General features: G+C 35.1%; 3 protein-coding genes across 7 annotated transcripts in view; 1 reads left to right on the forward strand and 2 right to left on the reverse strand.

Annotated features, from left to right (window-relative positions):
- LOC143900686 (uncharacterized) overlaps positions 1-17,745 on the forward strand; it is a 211,514-nt gene that overhangs the window by 62,137 nt on the left and 131,632 nt on the right. The window contains exons 1-2 of one of the 2 annotated variants that reach the window (XM_077412323.1): positions 10,199-11,038; positions 11,244-11,280. In XM_077412323.1, the coding sequence (XP_077268449.1) occupies positions 11,034-11,038; positions 11,244-11,280 (42 nt within the window). In that variant the 5' untranslated portion in view covers positions 10,199-11,033. Of the gene's footprint in view, positions 1-10,198; positions 11,039-11,243; positions 11,281-17,745 lie in introns of those variants that run through there. The other variant, XM_077412321.1, reaches the window with a different exon arrangement.
- The window catches only part of LOC143900657 (uncharacterized), a 180,714-nt gene that overhangs the window by 40,264 nt on the left and 122,705 nt on the right, over positions 1-17,745 (reverse strand). The window lies entirely within an intron of this gene.
- On the reverse strand, positions 13,368-17,633 carry LOC143900789 (uncharacterized). The gene is made up of 7 exons (XM_077412503.1): positions 17,472-17,633; positions 16,613-16,856; positions 16,404-16,510; positions 15,297-15,416; positions 14,667-14,816; positions 14,525-14,581; positions 13,368-13,919 (listed from the first exon to the last, which is right to left on the reverse strand). Exons 1-7 carry the CDS (start codon positions 17,599-17,601, stop codon positions 13,723-13,725), a joined length of 1,005 nt encoding a protein of 334 aa, XP_077268629.1. The 5' UTR covers positions 17,602-17,633; the 3' UTR covers positions 13,368-13,722.

The following is a 17,745-nucleotide window of genomic DNA, read 5'->3' on the forward strand; positions in this document are numbered from 1 at the left end:
TATCATTAGCCATACACACAATGCAATTATTCAGACAATCTATTAAATCCCATCAATCAAACCGTTTATTTTTATTAAAATAACGTAACTGCAGTTTTGCATTTGAATGACATGCTAATGCACATTAATGCATTACGTCGATTGTGTACGGATTTTCGATCAACAAAAATAACTTACAGAACAAACTGCTCAATTACACTGCTGTCTCGTAACGTGCTGACTCGCGCTTACTATACGTATCGCGAACAATTTCACAGCTAAAGTCCGTTTTTCCAGTTGAGATTTCAGGTCGAGCTGCGTACATCCTCGAAAGAAGGATCTCGTTGTTCGCGCGCACGACAAACATGCATGAGAAATTACGTTACTGTCATTACAAACACAAAATTCGCAATAATCCGCGCAAACTCGATATTTGTCGCGACGCAACATCGACGATCGGCGATGAATTTTGCCGGGGAAAAACTTTTCACGCTGGCCCGTAAACAATTACGATAATCAAACGCCGCAGTCGAATTTAATTGCCAGTATCTCGCCGCTGGATGGAGGTCAGTCTAATTTGCGATCGCATTATTATCGGCAATACAGTAGGCGCACGGTGATTCACTCTCGGACTGATCTATAGGGTCTATTTGCGCACGACAAATTGTGTACTCTGTCCGGTATTAGGATTGCGTCCGTACGCGAACGGCGGTTTAATAACGTGCTCGCCGATCCACCGCATGTCAACCGGACGAGCACTTGTCAATTCCGAGGACGAGAGTCATCGATCATGCATGAAACGTAGGGTTAAGTAATCTGCATCGTCAAAGCAGACAGCCGAGCTGTAGACGTAAGCCAGCAGCAGCAGGAAGGGCTGCTCTAGCATAGCTGCAGCACAGAGCGCTGGTTTACCCTTTGATATGCCGTTGACGTACGCTCAGGGTAAATGAACTGACACGGCCGTGGATAGATTTGAAGGGCCAAGTGCCTAATTCTATATAATAATCTAATTCCTTCTAAATCTACGGTTTGAACTTAGGTACGGCATTTATAATATAATAGTATTGATCTACGAAGATAATTTTATTCCTCCTCGCTTTCCTTAGCAGAGATTAATTAAATTCTAACTATAGAATCCAAAGCTGAAATGATTACCGTATTATTAGGGAGATAAAAACGCGAAAAACCGAAGAAAGTATCTCTTTTTGTGCATGTGGCTCGCGATCCGCATAAAAGTCAGGAATTTGAAGTAGATTGGGTAGAAGAAATAGGGGAGAGGCTCTTGAGGACGAATTCAAAGATCGCGCGAGATTAGATACATCTTCGGGGAGAACGTCGGCTGAATGGCAATGCCTGCGATGCAAACGCGAATGGAGGCCGTCTCCGTAAGAGGACCACCTAATCTACATTTACATGACTTTCAACGTATCACGCGAGAACGGAATGGATCCCCCAACAAAGCCTCGAAGGTCCAATTTCTCTTTCGTCGACGAGAAAGTCGGCAAAAGAAGGCCTCGAGCGAGCTTACGACAATGCCGTCCTAAGTTGATTCCAAAGAGGTTCGGAAGGAGGCGCCCGAGTGGCGGCCGAGAGACCATTGTTGTGCGTGCAAACAACGAGATCCTTCGAGGATATGTAGCTCGGTCTGAAAATCTCGACCGGGAAAACAGCTCCTAGCTGTAAAACTATTCGCCGCCACTGTTCATATAAAAAATACGAATCTCTGTACTAAAACGTGAAAATATTTAGGAAAACATTCATTGAATATATAGTTTGAGGAAGAGATCTGTATGAGCAAATTTAAACTTATCGTGACTTTCACCTTTACGAATCAATAATAGATATTCAAATAATTATTGTTTATAATAGTTATAATATAAATAGTTACTGTTTCGACTCGTGTGTGGAATTGGCCATTTGTCGCACAGATGGCGCGCGCGTAATGGGCCACTTTCCACGCACGTGTGATATAAAAGTGTTTTTCTAAACGAGAGACATCTCCTGTTATTATGTTATTGAGAATAAGTGCAGTGAATAATTTCAATAATTCGTAGGTATAAATTAAAAATGTTTGCACATAACATAATATGTTTGCGAAATCATGTAAAAGCTTGAATGTTTGTGAAATGGTAGGCAATACATATTATACATCGATGGCTGAAAGAGGAGAGAGCTCATATTTCCGCATTATATTTTCCATAAAATTTGTCTCGGTCACATATATATTCCCGACGTAAAATTGCACTCCCGTCGTTATAAATTGCATACAGCGCGTGTAAGGCCTTTATATCTCGGATGCGGTTGCCGAATGCACGCATTTTACGACGAGTATACGAAACTCGTGTAAAGTCGCCTCCGACAGAAATACCGCCGGCGCGTTATTTACCTCGTTCACTATGAAAGAGATATTATTAAAGAAAAGACATTTTAGCGTAAAATATACGGTGGATATTTAATACTATAATTAAATGCAGTACTTGTAAAAATCAATCAACATATTTAAAAATTGAGAGACATTACATTTTTTTAACTGTTTCTTCAGTTAATCATTTTCTACTTCCAATCTAATTCGATATAAAAAAACTGTGCCTTTTCATCTGCAAATAATGGTAAAACTTGTTGTCAAAAATAGTACTTTACGAGATTTATTTATTAGATAATTGTCGATTCTGTCGAGAAATACCTATATTATTCCGAATCGAATCGCTTTCTTGTAAGCTTGGAAACTAACAAGGATGCTGCATCGATCCGTGAAATGCAATAAAAATAATCTCGTATTTTTTTCGTAGTTTTATTGTGGTTTTTGAAAACGCAGAGCAAAACGGTAAACAAGACGATCATTCGTATTTCCTCTGTAGTTTCAAGATATACGTGAAATCCGTTCAAGTCTCGTTCTGTATTAAATCTTTTTTAAATTCGTTGAAGCAATTCATACAACAGAAATAATTGAAAATTTCTTAAGAAGTAATAATTACAGGGAAAATTAGAACATCTTTATTATGTCTCTCACTCAAAATAATTTTAAATGTCATATAATTAAAGAAACCAACTTGCGCATATTGAATTAGTAAATTGAATGCAAAAAGCAAACGCATCTTCAAACGTCCTCACCGGTAAAAGCTTGCGAAAGCCATTACCGACGCGGCAGAAGCTTTTCTTCGATCGCAAATTCCGTCCTTTGCCACGACTGCTCGGCGAACTTCGAAAGCGATGAGATCCAGATGGCTGCTAGTTTCGCAAACTTCGCTGACCAATTTCTCACGACCGAGGAGCGACGCCGAAGCAGGTCCAAGACATTACGCGATACTATGGTGGTGACGCTCCTATAATTAATGATCCCATAAGCCGGAATTATCACAACGATGCACCGCGTTGATATCGATCCCCGAAGTCTAGAGAACCGTGAAACACATCCTCGTCGAGTCATAATTATATATATAATAGATAGTAATCAAATATATTATAATCCACCGCGCGGAGGATTGCCCTCCCGCGACGGTAAATTACTATAGCGGATGACGCAAACGCATATTATGATTTACAGCTGGACGAGCGCGCTTTATTGATAGCGCGATTATGGGTAAAATCTCGTACAAATACTCAATCATTATTTAATATTCTTCGTACGCGATATATCGATCATTTATACGCCGCACTGTGGTCTTCGGGGTCGTTTTTCCCACGTAGAGTCGAATATAATGTTTTTCTGGTTGTAACTTAATTGGCTTTTGATTTTTTGGCTTAATTTAACTGTAAACATTTCAATCATACATATGCTTTTATGTGACTGAAGAAGACCAAGTAAAACGCGCGCGCGTTTAACTGTTTTTAATATTTTATTATTAATAAACTAGATTTCATTTTAAACCAACATCCGTATTTTTGTGCTCGTATCTTGGCCGTTGATCTTCTTACGAATATTTCTTCGCGTAAATATATTCATAGGATGGAGAATTTATTTAGGATTTTAACAAACCGATTATTTATTTCAATGAGAATTTTGTTTTAATTTTGCATTACTATAAATATTGCCCGAGAGGTATATTTTCGCGGATAAGCTCGGCTCATGAATAACACATACGCTGAAAAATCTTTTATATGCAAATGTTGCATTTCATATTATTCGCTAATCGAATATTAATTTTCGCCTTCTATTATCAGTCAGTTTCGACCAAATAAAGTTTCATACTTATTTCCATAACGCAGACAAGACAAAGCATTATTTTTGTAAGAATTTTTTAGTCAAGTTAACTGTGCTTGTCGACGTAACATAAAAGAAAGTCATTAAAATCATAATTAAATTGAGCAAAAAATAATTCTTTTCTTAAATGTCACTTGAAATTAAGATGTCACAAAATTTTCAACTTTTTATGTACTTTCTATCAACGAAACGCACTTATAATAAAATTTAAACATTTTAATAAACTCCGCGCGTATAAGAAAGCAGTTTGAAATGTGCCTCGTAACTTTATTCTTGCGTCACTTTTCCGTATGTGAAAAAGAACGGAGGCCGCGCCGAAACGTAAAAATAATTTGTTGGATGAAAGCGCCCAGCGCCAAGCAGGGAGCGGGACCCGCCGAAACTTTTATTTCAACTTTTAATCCGTCAAAGCGTTCATCAGGGAAAATTTGCGCGGGGAAAAAAATTAATCTGATAAAATAGCTCACGAGAGTGGACATGGTGGACGCGCGAGGGAGATAGTGCAGCTTAATAACGGTAACGGAATGAAATACTGCCACTTAAAAGACCTCCGGGCGAAAATAAATACGGGGAGATAGAACGTACAGGTAATGCGTTTATTATTCCCGGAATGGCGTTTCACAAAGTTTCCATTACCAGAGTAGCGTTGTGACGAGACGAGAAGCGGTGCAATGTCGTATAATGCGACTACGGTGCTCCGATCGTCGCGAGTGCAATTTTCTAGCGCGACAGTAAGGAGAGACTGCGAAGAGACGTTTTTCAGCGTGATAATTAACCATGGGGGAAGGGAGGGCTCGTAAATTACGACAAAACAGGTACTCGATAAAAATGAACGTGCGCGAAAAGGGGTCGCGCTGTTATTACCGCGATGCAAATCGTCATTTGCGAATTTATCAGACCGACGCGACGCGGAGCGTCGCAAGAAAAATGTTTACAGTCACAATATTGCCGCAAACTCCCCAAGTTCTTGGCTATACATGTTGGGCTGCTCGAAAAAGTTTTGGTACAACGGCAAGCAAAACAGTTATTAAAGTTACGTTATAATCACTTTGCTAAGCTCTTCGTCTGTTAACTTTGCAGATTTTATGAGCGCTTCTGTCTACGTCTGCCGTAAGTTTCGGAGTAAAAAATCTCGCAGTTAATATACCTCAATATCGAATTTTTATAATCAATCTCTGCAAAATGGCTTTCGACACAAAGAAATTTGACGTACATGATTCATCCGAGTTTTGATAATGTATCAAATGATCGAAACCTCAATTGTGTAATCTCATATATGTACGATCGTGAATTCAGCGTTTACTCAGCTGCGATTATTCGTATACCAATTCATTAACCGCCGAGACACCGCTCTCCATTTATCGCCATTAACCATCGGCCATAAATATGCCTGTTGCGACACAAGCAGCCTTCGAGATCTTAATCAAACGAATCGGGAATTACGGCGGAGTAAATTAATAATGCAGCAACACACCAACATCGTCTCTTGCCGTGCCCGCGATTGGCCCAACAAGCTTAACAGCCCGCCATTCATCTCGCGGGATCGATCGCAAGCCCTTGCACGAATCCGCGCGTTCCCGAATCCGAAGCTTATCGGAGAGGGCAGCGGGATGCCGGAGTCATGGGGCACACAGCGCACACAACACAGGAAACCGCGGAAGCGGGATAGATGAACGCGAGTCCGATCCTCGGCTATAACGCTCTCTCCTTAGCTTTCTTGCAGACCCTGAAAAGCTTTCGGAAGAGGCACCCCCGGTTTATCATAATTGCATCTCGCGGCCTGGCATCCAAGCCTGGCTCTTCTCTCCTATAACGAGCACGCAGCGCGACGCGGGCAACGTAGTAGCTCGGGAAATTAGTATCCGGGTTAGTTTATGCCTGCAAACCGTCAACGTCATGAATTATGGATACATCGGCCAGTCCGCGTTTTGCCGTGTGCATGTTTTTTCGCGCTTTTATGCGAAAGCGCGCTGTCGCTTTCCACTCGACTTTTAGACACGGAAACAAATTATTGTGATAGACATTAGCGTAGTATCTAACAGGAGAGCGATAAAAGGTGCTGGAATAGTACTAAAATATTAGAAAACATTTTTTTTAGAAAGGGAATTTTATTCTTAATATCGCTTAATTAATTAACAAATACTTTACTAACAAATAATAAATGTATCGCATAATTATACATGACATCTTGGATAATTACAAGGTACTTACTTCGCAAGTTTTCATTTAATTTTATGATTTAATATAGCTTCTTTCGTTAAATCAGCACATGAATCGAGGCAGGATTGCGCTTCTTTTTGTCTGACCTACGCGTGCTTACTCTCCTAAGTTGTCTCTCCAATGCGCTGCGCTGCGCCAGTGCATAAATGCCCGCCGTTTTCCTTCACTGTCGGTGCTAAAACTTGCACCAGCAGCGGTACAGAACTCAGCGAAAACTCTTTCCTTATGCGGGGATTAATTAAATTTCGGTGCACAGCCATGAGGCTAATCTCAGATCGTGTACTTCGAAACCACTTGCGTTTTCCTCTCTTCATTGACTCTTGCGCGTGGTTAATTTCATTTGGAGAAGTCTGCTAGGAACGAATGGAATGAGCTAGTGTAAGCTAAATAGTAGTCTTTTTTCTGCCCGTGTTCTTTCGAGAATTATTTCGAGATATTTTGACCACGAAGAGACTCCAAGAAATTGAAGCGATCAAGTTTAATTCGCGTTTTAATATTATGAATGCGTTATACTCAAATATATTATAGTTGCGGCGAATTTACATCGAGCTAAAAAATCGAGCTAATATTCTCCGATCGTGTGTAAACTTTAGTTCAACTAAACTCAATTATCAGATTCTAGGTTTTTTCAGATTCTTCATAAATTAAATTAAACGGTAATATTATGGTATACCTAAGATATACGGTCTGTACACGTACACAGCAATCAGTTAACTATAGTGAATTACGTGGAACTGCATCCCGTACAGAAATTTAGCACGACAATGGCGGGATTAGTTCTAGCAGATCGTAGGACTTCCATTGTTCGGATTCAGTCGAACCCATCTCCGTCGGTACATTCCGGATTGTCCTGACAGTCAGGCGATCCATCAGCTAATCAGTTCGCTCAGCTTTGTTTCTCGAAGTATGTGCCGTTTTACATGCGGGCTGAGGCGTCTATGCGGGTGCTAAGATCGCCTTTATTCGCAAGTGTTAGTCTGTCGTTAACTTCTCGGAAACTTATCTGTTGAGGAAACCATTTGGATAATTAATTTTCTCGCTAAGTATTCCAAGAATATGCATACAGCGGTCATTAACCCGGAAATAGGAAAATAATAAAATTGAATTTTCTATAAATGTTTACAAATTATTGATTGCTTCTGCAGCAGTGCCATGCAATGAAATATTCATTGCAAAGAACTCTTTTGTAATTTTATTAAACTTCTCTATAATTAAGTTTTAAATCAAGTTCCTATCAGGTTTGTTACAAATTAATTAAATAGTTTTGTTATTTATTTATACGTTTAAAGCCTGATTCGCTTCAATATTCAGTTCTAAATTACATTAATATACCGATATTGGTTTCAAATATTTCGTTATTGGCATCGATTAAATTTTCATTGAAAAAGACTCAAGCTTGTATTACGTAGAGAATATAAAAATATATACAGTTGATTTTCGGAACGTTCTGCATATCACAGCATGGTCGATAGAAGCAAAATGATGTGAAGCTTAACTGTAATATAAAATAATAACATTTTATGAAAGTCGAACTCCGAAAAAAACGTCCTAATGCTCTTGGTGATAAATTTTTTTACGTAAATTTACAATTTTTGTGTTTGAGTCTCAAAGTCAAAGAGCAGGATTTAAACAGATGGCATATTCTTGATTCTTTAGTCCTAATCACTAATATATGTTCCTTGTTCCTTATATTTTTCATTGTGCGGAGGCCTTTAAGGTCCGTCTATCGTAATGTTAATCGTATAACGCGCTCGTTCTAACAGCTCTACTTGGCCCCTGACATTCTGTTTCGCCATTTTCTGTTGTGCAACACAACTTATAACGCATTGCGATTTTATGTATACACACAATGTTTACGACAGCTACTTTCCTTACGACCAAGATCGCTTACGATTAAAGCGTTACGATAGATGTAGATGGGGCTTTAGCCTCGAGCACCATCTCTGGCATACTCTGGCATAACGTGAAAAGTGTCACGAAAATATGGAGATTTATATACGTAATGCGAAATACGTATTTCTCGAGAATTTGTATATCCTGAATATTGCTGCGGATCTAATTTTTCTCTGAAATATAATTTTCTTATACCTTAGATGAGAAAAATTTGGAATTTTCTATACGCAGGTGAGAAAAACTGCAAAACGATGCAAATTATTTCTATTAAAAATTAACGTAGATATTTTAAGTATGTAGCAACAATATTCGTATAATAATATATAACATAATAAAAATTATGATGCTATTGAAACGAATAACACATTCGTATTTTAAATGAAAAGTAATCAATATAAAAGAGCTTTAGGTCGTTTGGGGAAACTTTGCTTTTCATGATTTTACTTCTCAAGGGAGCTTTTAAACCGAGTTTAAATTTTATGTCTTCCCTAATTGTTCGTTCTGCAGATTCTTCCTTAATTATATCACGGAATTGTTCCAGCGCGCTCGTTGGTACATCGAAGTTCTCAGCGACAGAGTTGTCTGTCGCTGTGACTTTCGCTATCGAACCTGACGGTACAACTTCCGGAAACGATGCTTCTTTCATACCCTCATATTTCATTGACGCTCTTCAGACTATCACTGCCTACTTCCGGTAACTCCGCCGACCGTGCCGGGCCATATTTTAAACGGAACTTAATATAGCCGATTTATTGTCATCTTGAAAGATCGTTTATCGCGAGTTTGCAGCGCGTGCTCAGCCTACGATTTTCAATCTGTCTCCGGACCAATGGAAGTCACATTTGTGTTGAATTGCGGAGCAAAAATATGTGTTCAAGAATTTTTAAGGGCTCCAAAATAGCACATAAAACTTAAAATTATTTAAAAAATACAGTATTATTCATTTATTTTTGAAAAGCATATTTTATAGAGAGTAATTAGAATTGAGAATCATTATTTAAGTGCACTACATATATTATCAGCTAACAGCGTTAGCTAAAATGATTAATAAGAATTATTAATAAGAAATTTTTATTTTAATTTAAAAGTTTAATTTTAATGCGACTCATTTATTATATTTTATTTAAAAATAATTAAATTTATTTTTTACCTATATAGTTTTAGAACAGAATTCATAATTTATGTGCTATGTATTTTTATATCCGATTCTTTAAATATTTTTCATAGTACACAGCATATAAAATTATAAATAAAATTCTGTTCTAAAATATGAATTTGAGTATGGATTTTTTTATAATAGGTTTTATTTCAACATTCTGACATTAAATCTCAAGTTAAAAAAAAGTTTATATTTGTTTTGATCGAAAAATAAAAATTAAATTATTATTAAGAAATTTTTCAAAAAATCGTATACTCCGAAAGGAGAGAGAATCGCGATTTATTAATAAAGGAAACAAGCTGCTGTGCAATTCTTGCAATTTTATTTCAGTTCCTCGATTTAATAAAATTATAATTCTTGATTTATTAAACACTTGATTTATCTTACACAATTTTATTAATCTAATAAGTATAAAAGTTTAGTTCTAAAAATATAGATAATTGGTTTACGATAATAATATCTCGATAATAATTTCTCGATCGAAATAAGGTAAATCTTATTCCTCAAATAAACGTTCGTAGTTAACGTGATAGGCGCACGCATTATAACTCATCTATTTTTCGAGATATACATCTTGAAAACTTACGGATTTAACACGAGTAACAGAATCTTTGCCGCGCGTAATATTTAATTTTATAACGCATTATATATTTCTCGGAAGTGAGGTGTATCTTGTTTATAGGTACACCGCGCTCGGGCGGTGTGTATTTACATTCTCGCCGCGCTCGTACTTACATAAGGTTGGCGCGTCTCAGCATTCCCGCAGCGACGCTCGAACAGGCATGTATAGCAACGCCGGTCGCTCCGTGCTCGCGCTATTATTTTGCCGCGTTACTTCTCAAAAATGCGATTGTTCTTTTCAAACAGTTATATAGCCTGCGCGATTAATCAACTCGGCGATTAACGTTCCGAGACGACGGTTGCTCCCTCAAATAGATACTTCGCGCGATTTATCCGCTCGAAGTACGAGAATAGACGGAGAATAAGATGTATTAACTATCGTTTCGCGTATTACGCAACAGCACGATTTACTTCCTCGCGACGCGACGTTCGGATTCAATCGTGATTTAAATTTTTCATCGATTAAAATGTACATAATTTGCCTACCATCTCCAGATTGAGAACGAAGCAATATACGGATCGTCGAGCCGAGTAATTTAAGCAACGGTAAACTGAAATATATCGACCGATGCGGATCGGAATAAAGTGACAGCGCATTTAACTAATGAATGTAATCGCAATTAAGCGTGAATTCAGCATCCGTTCGTCGGATTAATTATAATGCCGCTGCCGTATACGCATCAGGTTCGTCTGTTCCGTTAACTTACGAGGCGCTGCGGATATAAAACGAATCGTAGCTCCACGATTGTATGTACATACTATCTCATGCGTTGTATTATTCTTCCGTCGCGAAATACAACGACGTGCACGTCGCGTGCGATGACCATCGGAATTCGGAAGTGCCGTGCTAAGTATCGCGCGATCGTAATTAACATGTTTTCACGAGTGGTGTGTGAACGAACCTTGAGAATCTGAGAGGAGGAGGAGACCTAGGAGGCATCGGGCAACGGCGGAGCAACCATGGGGTGAGTAAATTATTACCTATTTATTAATAATTACTTGCGAAATCACAGCTTTTAAAAAATTGTATAATTACTTTATTACTGTATTTAAAATAAAAGATATAAGCGAGAAATCCAAAATGTGCACGAATTTTTTTATATTAATTATTTTAAATATCATTAGTTTGGATAGTTTTGTCGTTAATTTGGATATTTTTGTATCTTACAGTGGTTGCGTTACAATTCCGCTGCTGCGCATCGTATCTGTGAGTATAACAAATAACTTTTTATTTTAATTGGAACCAGTAGATCTATGAGAAATGTATCAAATATATATAAAACGTAGAGATATATGTATAAAGTTAAAAACATAGTTACAAATAAATATAAAATCTCCTAGATCCATTGCGTTTTCAGATGGACGGGCTAAAATAAATTAGTTGTAATATTTAACTCTGGACTGCGTATAATTTTCCACAACATATACGCAATGTTATTAACCGTAGAGCTTAATAAATACATCATTTATCGACACACTGTCTCATTATACGGAATATACTAATTACGAGGTGCATAAATTGCTTGTAATTTATAGGCAAATTCATGAATCTGAATGAAGAAATAGAATAAACTTGGCAGAAAGTGAGAAATAATAATAGAGTGATTTTTATGAAAATATAAATTTGTCTTGAAATTTAATAAAGATATTATCTTGTACTTTTCGCCAAACATTCTAATGCACAGATAATAGATATTATCCAAAGATGCTATTAGATAAGAATGCAATAAAAGAGAATACAATACGTTAATTTTAATATAAAGTATGTATTATAATTGATTGAATTTTTCAAGATGGTATTTCAATAAGTAACAAAAAATAAATTAAAAGAACTAGAAATAACAAAAGGCTGTAAATTAACTTTTTTTTTAATATAATGTTTCTATTTAATGTTAATGCTTCTTCCATAGCCTTTAATGCCATGCTTCATTCATATCTCATGGACAACGGAGATTCAAACAAGATGTTTATTGAATTGAATGTATAATGTACAACAATAAATAAATTCTATACAGAATAGGGAAAAAGTGCAAAAATAATTAATTAGTTAATTAGGCGTGATACTTTATTTATACTCCTCTTTTACATGTCCAAATACATTTTTAGATAATCTGAGGAGGTCTGCTTTTAACTTTTCTATGTTCCAGAGTTAAATATTGTATAATCTAACGCAATACTCAAAGATCATTTTTATGTGAAATACTCAGAGACTTATTTGATATTTTTTAATATATATCATATATCACAAGCATGAATGAAAGAAGGATTGGAAATATTTTACAGTCTCATAACGTATCTTGATTAATTTATTTAATAAAAAGCACATTAATAGTCATTAACTGAATTTTTATAACACGTCAATCATTATTCTAATCTTTTATAGCCTATCTCCATTCGTGTTTATTAATAATTTTAACTTATAGTATTTATATTGTTTAAAGTGAAATAAAAACCAAAAAATGTTTCGTCGCGGAACAAAATTATACTTTCTCTATGAGCACGGTATCATTATGGCAAATTCTGTATATTAATAATTCGTAGCATATATTAATTCGAGCATATATTTCTCTAATGTCAATCTATAATTTATTACAATTAAATGTTACTAGTATTTTAAATTTATATTTAAATTTATATCGAATCACGTAACAATATAATTCTTATTAGGTGGAAATATTTACTTTACTTTATTTATTTTATTTATCTAGAAAAAGAGAGAGAGAGAGAGAGAGAGTATTCTAGAGCTTTTTTACTTTATTTATCTTGCTTTTGTTTTGCGATCACAATCTATAATTTATTACAAGCTGGCAAGTCAAATTAGTACTTATAATTAGTAATATAGTTCACATATGCTCGCAATTGGTTTTCCATTGGCTCGTGAAAGGGACTAAAGGCCATGAATTTAGCGAACGTTGAAATTAATTCGTTTCTTCGTATTCGTGAGTTGCAAAGCGCGGACTTCTCAACCGCAAATTGCGATAAATCGCGAGTTAACGCGAGACGCGCAAGTGAGTCTGTAATGCCGGCGATAATTTGCGAAGTGTCAACGGTAAAATCACTTAGGAGTTTGAATGAGAAATAGGTAACGTTTGGCGAAACGTGTGTAAATGACTCTGTTGCCAGCTTATGCGCATTACTAAGCAGACAATGTCCAGAACAGAAATTGGTTTGCCCAATATCGTAGATTATTACAGCGCCAGTGCGCACCGTAAGCGGAAGCATATTTGCGATAATCGTAATAGTATGATCTTGAAAATCACCGGTTGAATAATTCTGATGAACATAACGTTGCAGAATTAAGCAGAATTAAGTAATAAATTAAAAACTTTATTCATTTATTTATCATTTAGTTATTAATAATAAAAATCATTTTAAAAATATTTACCATTCTACGTTTTGTTTTAAATCCTTAATATTATCTATAATCATATATAATTTACATGAAATGTGTAGAAGATTTGTAATCCATTTTTTTTTCAACGTGTAATATATAAAAATGTGCTTCTATTGTCAATCGAAAGCAGAAATGCATACATTAGAATATTATGAAATATTATATAATTAACATACATATGTATTAGAAGTTTTAACATTTACGTACTAATTTACTATAATCCTGTGGCGTACAACGAAAAGTAAAATCACATTATCACAGATTTTGAAATGTGTAATGTTGGAAAGGCGGATGCTTTGTGACATCGCATTCCTCATCCGGTAAACGCTGACAAGTGGGTACAGGAGGTACCTCGCAAACGCATTTAACGCACACAGAACTATAATCTGTAGCTTGATTCAACTCATCGCCGGAGTGCATCGTCAAATTGCCAAAATGACAAACGTCCTTATCTAAAAAGAATAAGTCTCAATGAAACATCTTTACATGATAAAATTAACTCTAAGATATATTATATACCTCTTCGAGTATTTTATTATTGCTTAAATCTAACTAAAAATTTTCAAAACCGAAATATATCAAAAGAGAATTTAAAAAATAGAGAAATAGATAAAATATAAAATGGTTTTTAACGAACGAACATCAAACGCGCTATTGATGTGACGTGTTAACTGACACGCCTATAACATAATTTCCTATGCCGGGGATAACGATGACCAAATTAATTATCATTTTATAGGATTGCAACAGAAATTGATTTGCGCGCTGCTTTTCGTATGCAACATTTCTCGCAATTAACTTTCATTTTATGCTATTCGAAGCACAGTCATAATTAGCATCGCTTGAATGTTCAAATGCGTGTCGATGCATCATTTATGTTTCAATTCAATAAGCGAATTAGCTTATTGTAGAAAATATATATTTACATTTTTTGTTTATAAGTCGATAATTAGTAAAATTAATAAAAGACCAGGTCAAATTCTTAAGAGTATCAATTATCTCGGATTGTTCAAAAACTATTATATTTCTATTCTATATTGTTAAATATGAAACGTACCATCGAGATTTTTGTCGCCAGACTTCTCATTGTGAATAACAGTGTCGTTGGAGTTTTCTAAAAAAAATCCGATAATCGTTATCGCTTAAATAAAATTGACATATATTTGCTTGTCACGCAAAATTGCAACTCGCAAACTTACGACATCTCGAAGATACACTGCAACTAGTCTGCGGCGATTGATTGACATAATAAACCGGAGCGCAGTTATTAACAATGTCGCTTGCCTGACGGAAATCGGGACTGCAATATGGATGTTTAGGCTTCATGCAGAAAGGTTCGACGTTTTTCCCTAAAACCGTATAATTTTTTATAGATGTATAAGCATAAATTATATAGTTTTAGATTAAAAATTTATATCACAGAATTGTTACTGTTCACACATTACTGAAATATAGACAAATACGAATTTAGTCTTAATTATTGTTATGACAAATACAATATATATAGGTATGTATATTTATGATATACAAGTGTTGAATTATTTAACTTACTGGCTTATTTGTCGACCAGCAAATAAGCCAGTAAATAATTTATTCATCAATATATTGCATCAATGTAAGTTTCCATAATACATCTGTTTCATTGAAAACTGACAATTCGTTTATATTTGTCATATTCGTCATAAGAATTTCGTACACCGCATATAAAAATATAAATGTTAACAATAACATTGAAATCACTCATTAACATGTATTTTATATACATGTTGTACCAAAGTATCTAGCACTGAAAAATTTTAAATAACAAAAGTACCTAGGATTATCTTTACCTTCATAGCCCGGCTGGCATATACAGTTTAAATCCGGCTCACTCTCAACTTCGAAGTATTCTCCATCTCTATATTCCTTTCCGTTTACATTACAGATAGCTCTGTCTTCGGGATTTTCAGCTACAAGACGTAAATAACTTTATTTAAATGTTGTACATATATTTTAGGATAGAAATGTCTTTTTTTGTCGGCAACTGGATTGCTATTGTTGAATATGAAATTTAACCTTTAGACGGGCAGGTTTTTTCATGATTTTTTATGATTTTTATTTATAAGTTTCATGTTATGTGTTATATTACGAAAAATTGCATAACACATTCATATGATTGTAAATTTAAAAAAAATTATTGTTTATATTTAGAACGAATTTTATATTTAGAATGAAAAACATGGAAATACTTTTTGTAAAATTTCATTATAAAAATATATTTTGAAATTTAGAGCTAAAAAATGCAAACAAATTCATAAGGACTTTGTGAGAGAAAAATTTTGATTTACGATGTTTATGCGTATATTTAATAATGTTGTTTTGTATATGATATATTTCGAAGCAAGATATAACACACAGAGGCATATCGCACTCACGACACATTTTAGTCTTTGACGAATATCTTTTTAAACGTTGTCGTTATCCTGAAGAATTTGCTTCAGAAAATAAGAGTAATCGCTTGAATTTTACTTGTTTCCTTTAGATTTTCGGAACTACGGAAACTCAGTGTAACCCAAAAAACCCTTATATATATATATATATATATATATATATATATATATATATATGATATTTTAGCGCATAAACAATTTGATGTCTAAAAATAGGCTTTCCGTCCTCTAAAGGTTAATTATTCTAAAGCAATTTTATTGTGGCTTTCTGGGGTTAACAAAGTTCGATAAATATATTAGCTAACAAGGATATATCACGAAAATGTAAAATTATTAAAAATTTATCTTTTTAATTATAATGATTCTATCGAGAAAAAACATAATTGGAATATAACTACGTGAATTTAATATAATATTTAGATGCATAAAAATCAGTGTTATCATGTTGTTAATTTATCGCGAATATATATGGAGAAAATTTACAACTCTTAATTAGATTATGCTTACGACACACTTCCTCTCCAGGACAACATTGGTCCGGGGAATTCTTTCTATAGCAACCTGGTTTCACTGGTCCGTGGAAACAATCAACTACTGCACAATTAAACGAGGCGCTATATTGAAAGTAATTACGTAGTTTTAATAAATGGAATTTAATAATTAAAATATTTAAAGGAGACGACAATCAAAAAATTGATGTGAAAGTCTTTACTTACATGTCATCATATCCTAGGGAGCAGGTGCAACCAATGTCACAAGGATTCGCATCTTCATCTTTGAGTTTCTCTCCGACCGCGTACTCTTTACCATTGACATAACACTTGGAAGTGGATCTATTTTTTAGATTATCACAGTTGTATTCGGTCGCGCAACAATCGCCCTCTTTCTCATACACCGGAGTACAATTGAGAGCCTTGTAATACGCCAATGGACCCGGGCATTTTGTTTCATCGCATTCCTCTTTACAAAAACAAAGAATTTAAAAACATTTAATGCGATATATTATTGACCGCGATAAAAAAATGGATGTTTATATACTAGGATAAGAGAATCGTTCTGAGTGGTTAGAGTTGCGTCGTTATTCGTCTAACGGAATTTTGAGTTAGACATAGAATTATTCACGAAGTCAAAATGTCGAAGTTTTTACAATTATACTAAATCAATTTTTAAAAATCTCTAAAAAGTGCGTCGTATCGTTATTTCTAAAATTTTATTGCACTTGGCAAAAACATGTTTTTAATTAAAAAATTAGTTAATGAAATGATTATTATATTAAGCGTGATTTATTATAAAGCATTTAGTTTGTTACATAAAAGTTTTCCGGCATTGTAGTAAATGTGTCTTATAAATGCATTTATAAAGAATTTGGCAGTTACTTAAAACATTTAATTGACAGTTACTTGGCAGTTACTCAAAACGAGATTACGTTGGAATATTCGATCAAAAATAATAAATGACTTATTGCCTTACTATAAGATTGTAAATGAGATCAATATTCGAATACCTCTTTTTACAACAATTTATCGCACGTTTCCCCGTACCGTAAGCATCGCTTCTCTATCGTTTGCGACTCACCTTGATCAGCCGCGATTGTGACGGTGATGAACGCCAGATAGGCGCATATCTGAATGAAAGAACGAGAGCCACGACGTGTCATGTTCGAGCAGTGTGAAAACTTGCGCGACTTGCGTCTGCGCTGCGTCATTTATACCTCGACCGGTGACCACGGTCTGGAAGTGGACACGAGAAAGACGGGGAATATATGAATGACGCAGACGCAGGAACATGCGGTATTGGAAGAGGGGAAATAGTACGTGTGTGCGTGCGATAGTGAATTGAAACGCACGTG

Source organism: Temnothorax americanus, unplaced genomic scaffold (genome assembly GCF_048541705.1).
Source record: "Temnothorax americanus isolate GAGA-0224 unplaced genomic scaffold, ASM4854170v1 Scaffold10, whole genome shotgun sequence".
Taxonomy (NCBI): domain Eukaryota; kingdom Metazoa; phylum Arthropoda; class Insecta; order Hymenoptera; family Formicidae; genus Temnothorax; species Temnothorax americanus.

Excerpts from the sequence above, each read along its gene's own strand:
- LOC143900789 (XM_077412503.1), bottom strand. The coding sequence starts at position 17,601 with ATGACGCAGCGCAGACGCAAGTCGCGCAAGTTTTCACACTGCTCGAAC. Across the intron at positions 16,511-16,612 it reads TCCCTAGGATATGATGACAT|CGCCTCGTTTAATTGTGCAG; the intron begins GTAAGTAAAGAC and ends CTTTCAATATAG. Across the intron at positions 14,817-15,296 it reads ATGCCAGCCGGGCTATGAAG|GGAAAAACGTCGAACCTTTC; the intron begins GTAAAGATAATC and ends ATACGGTTTTAG.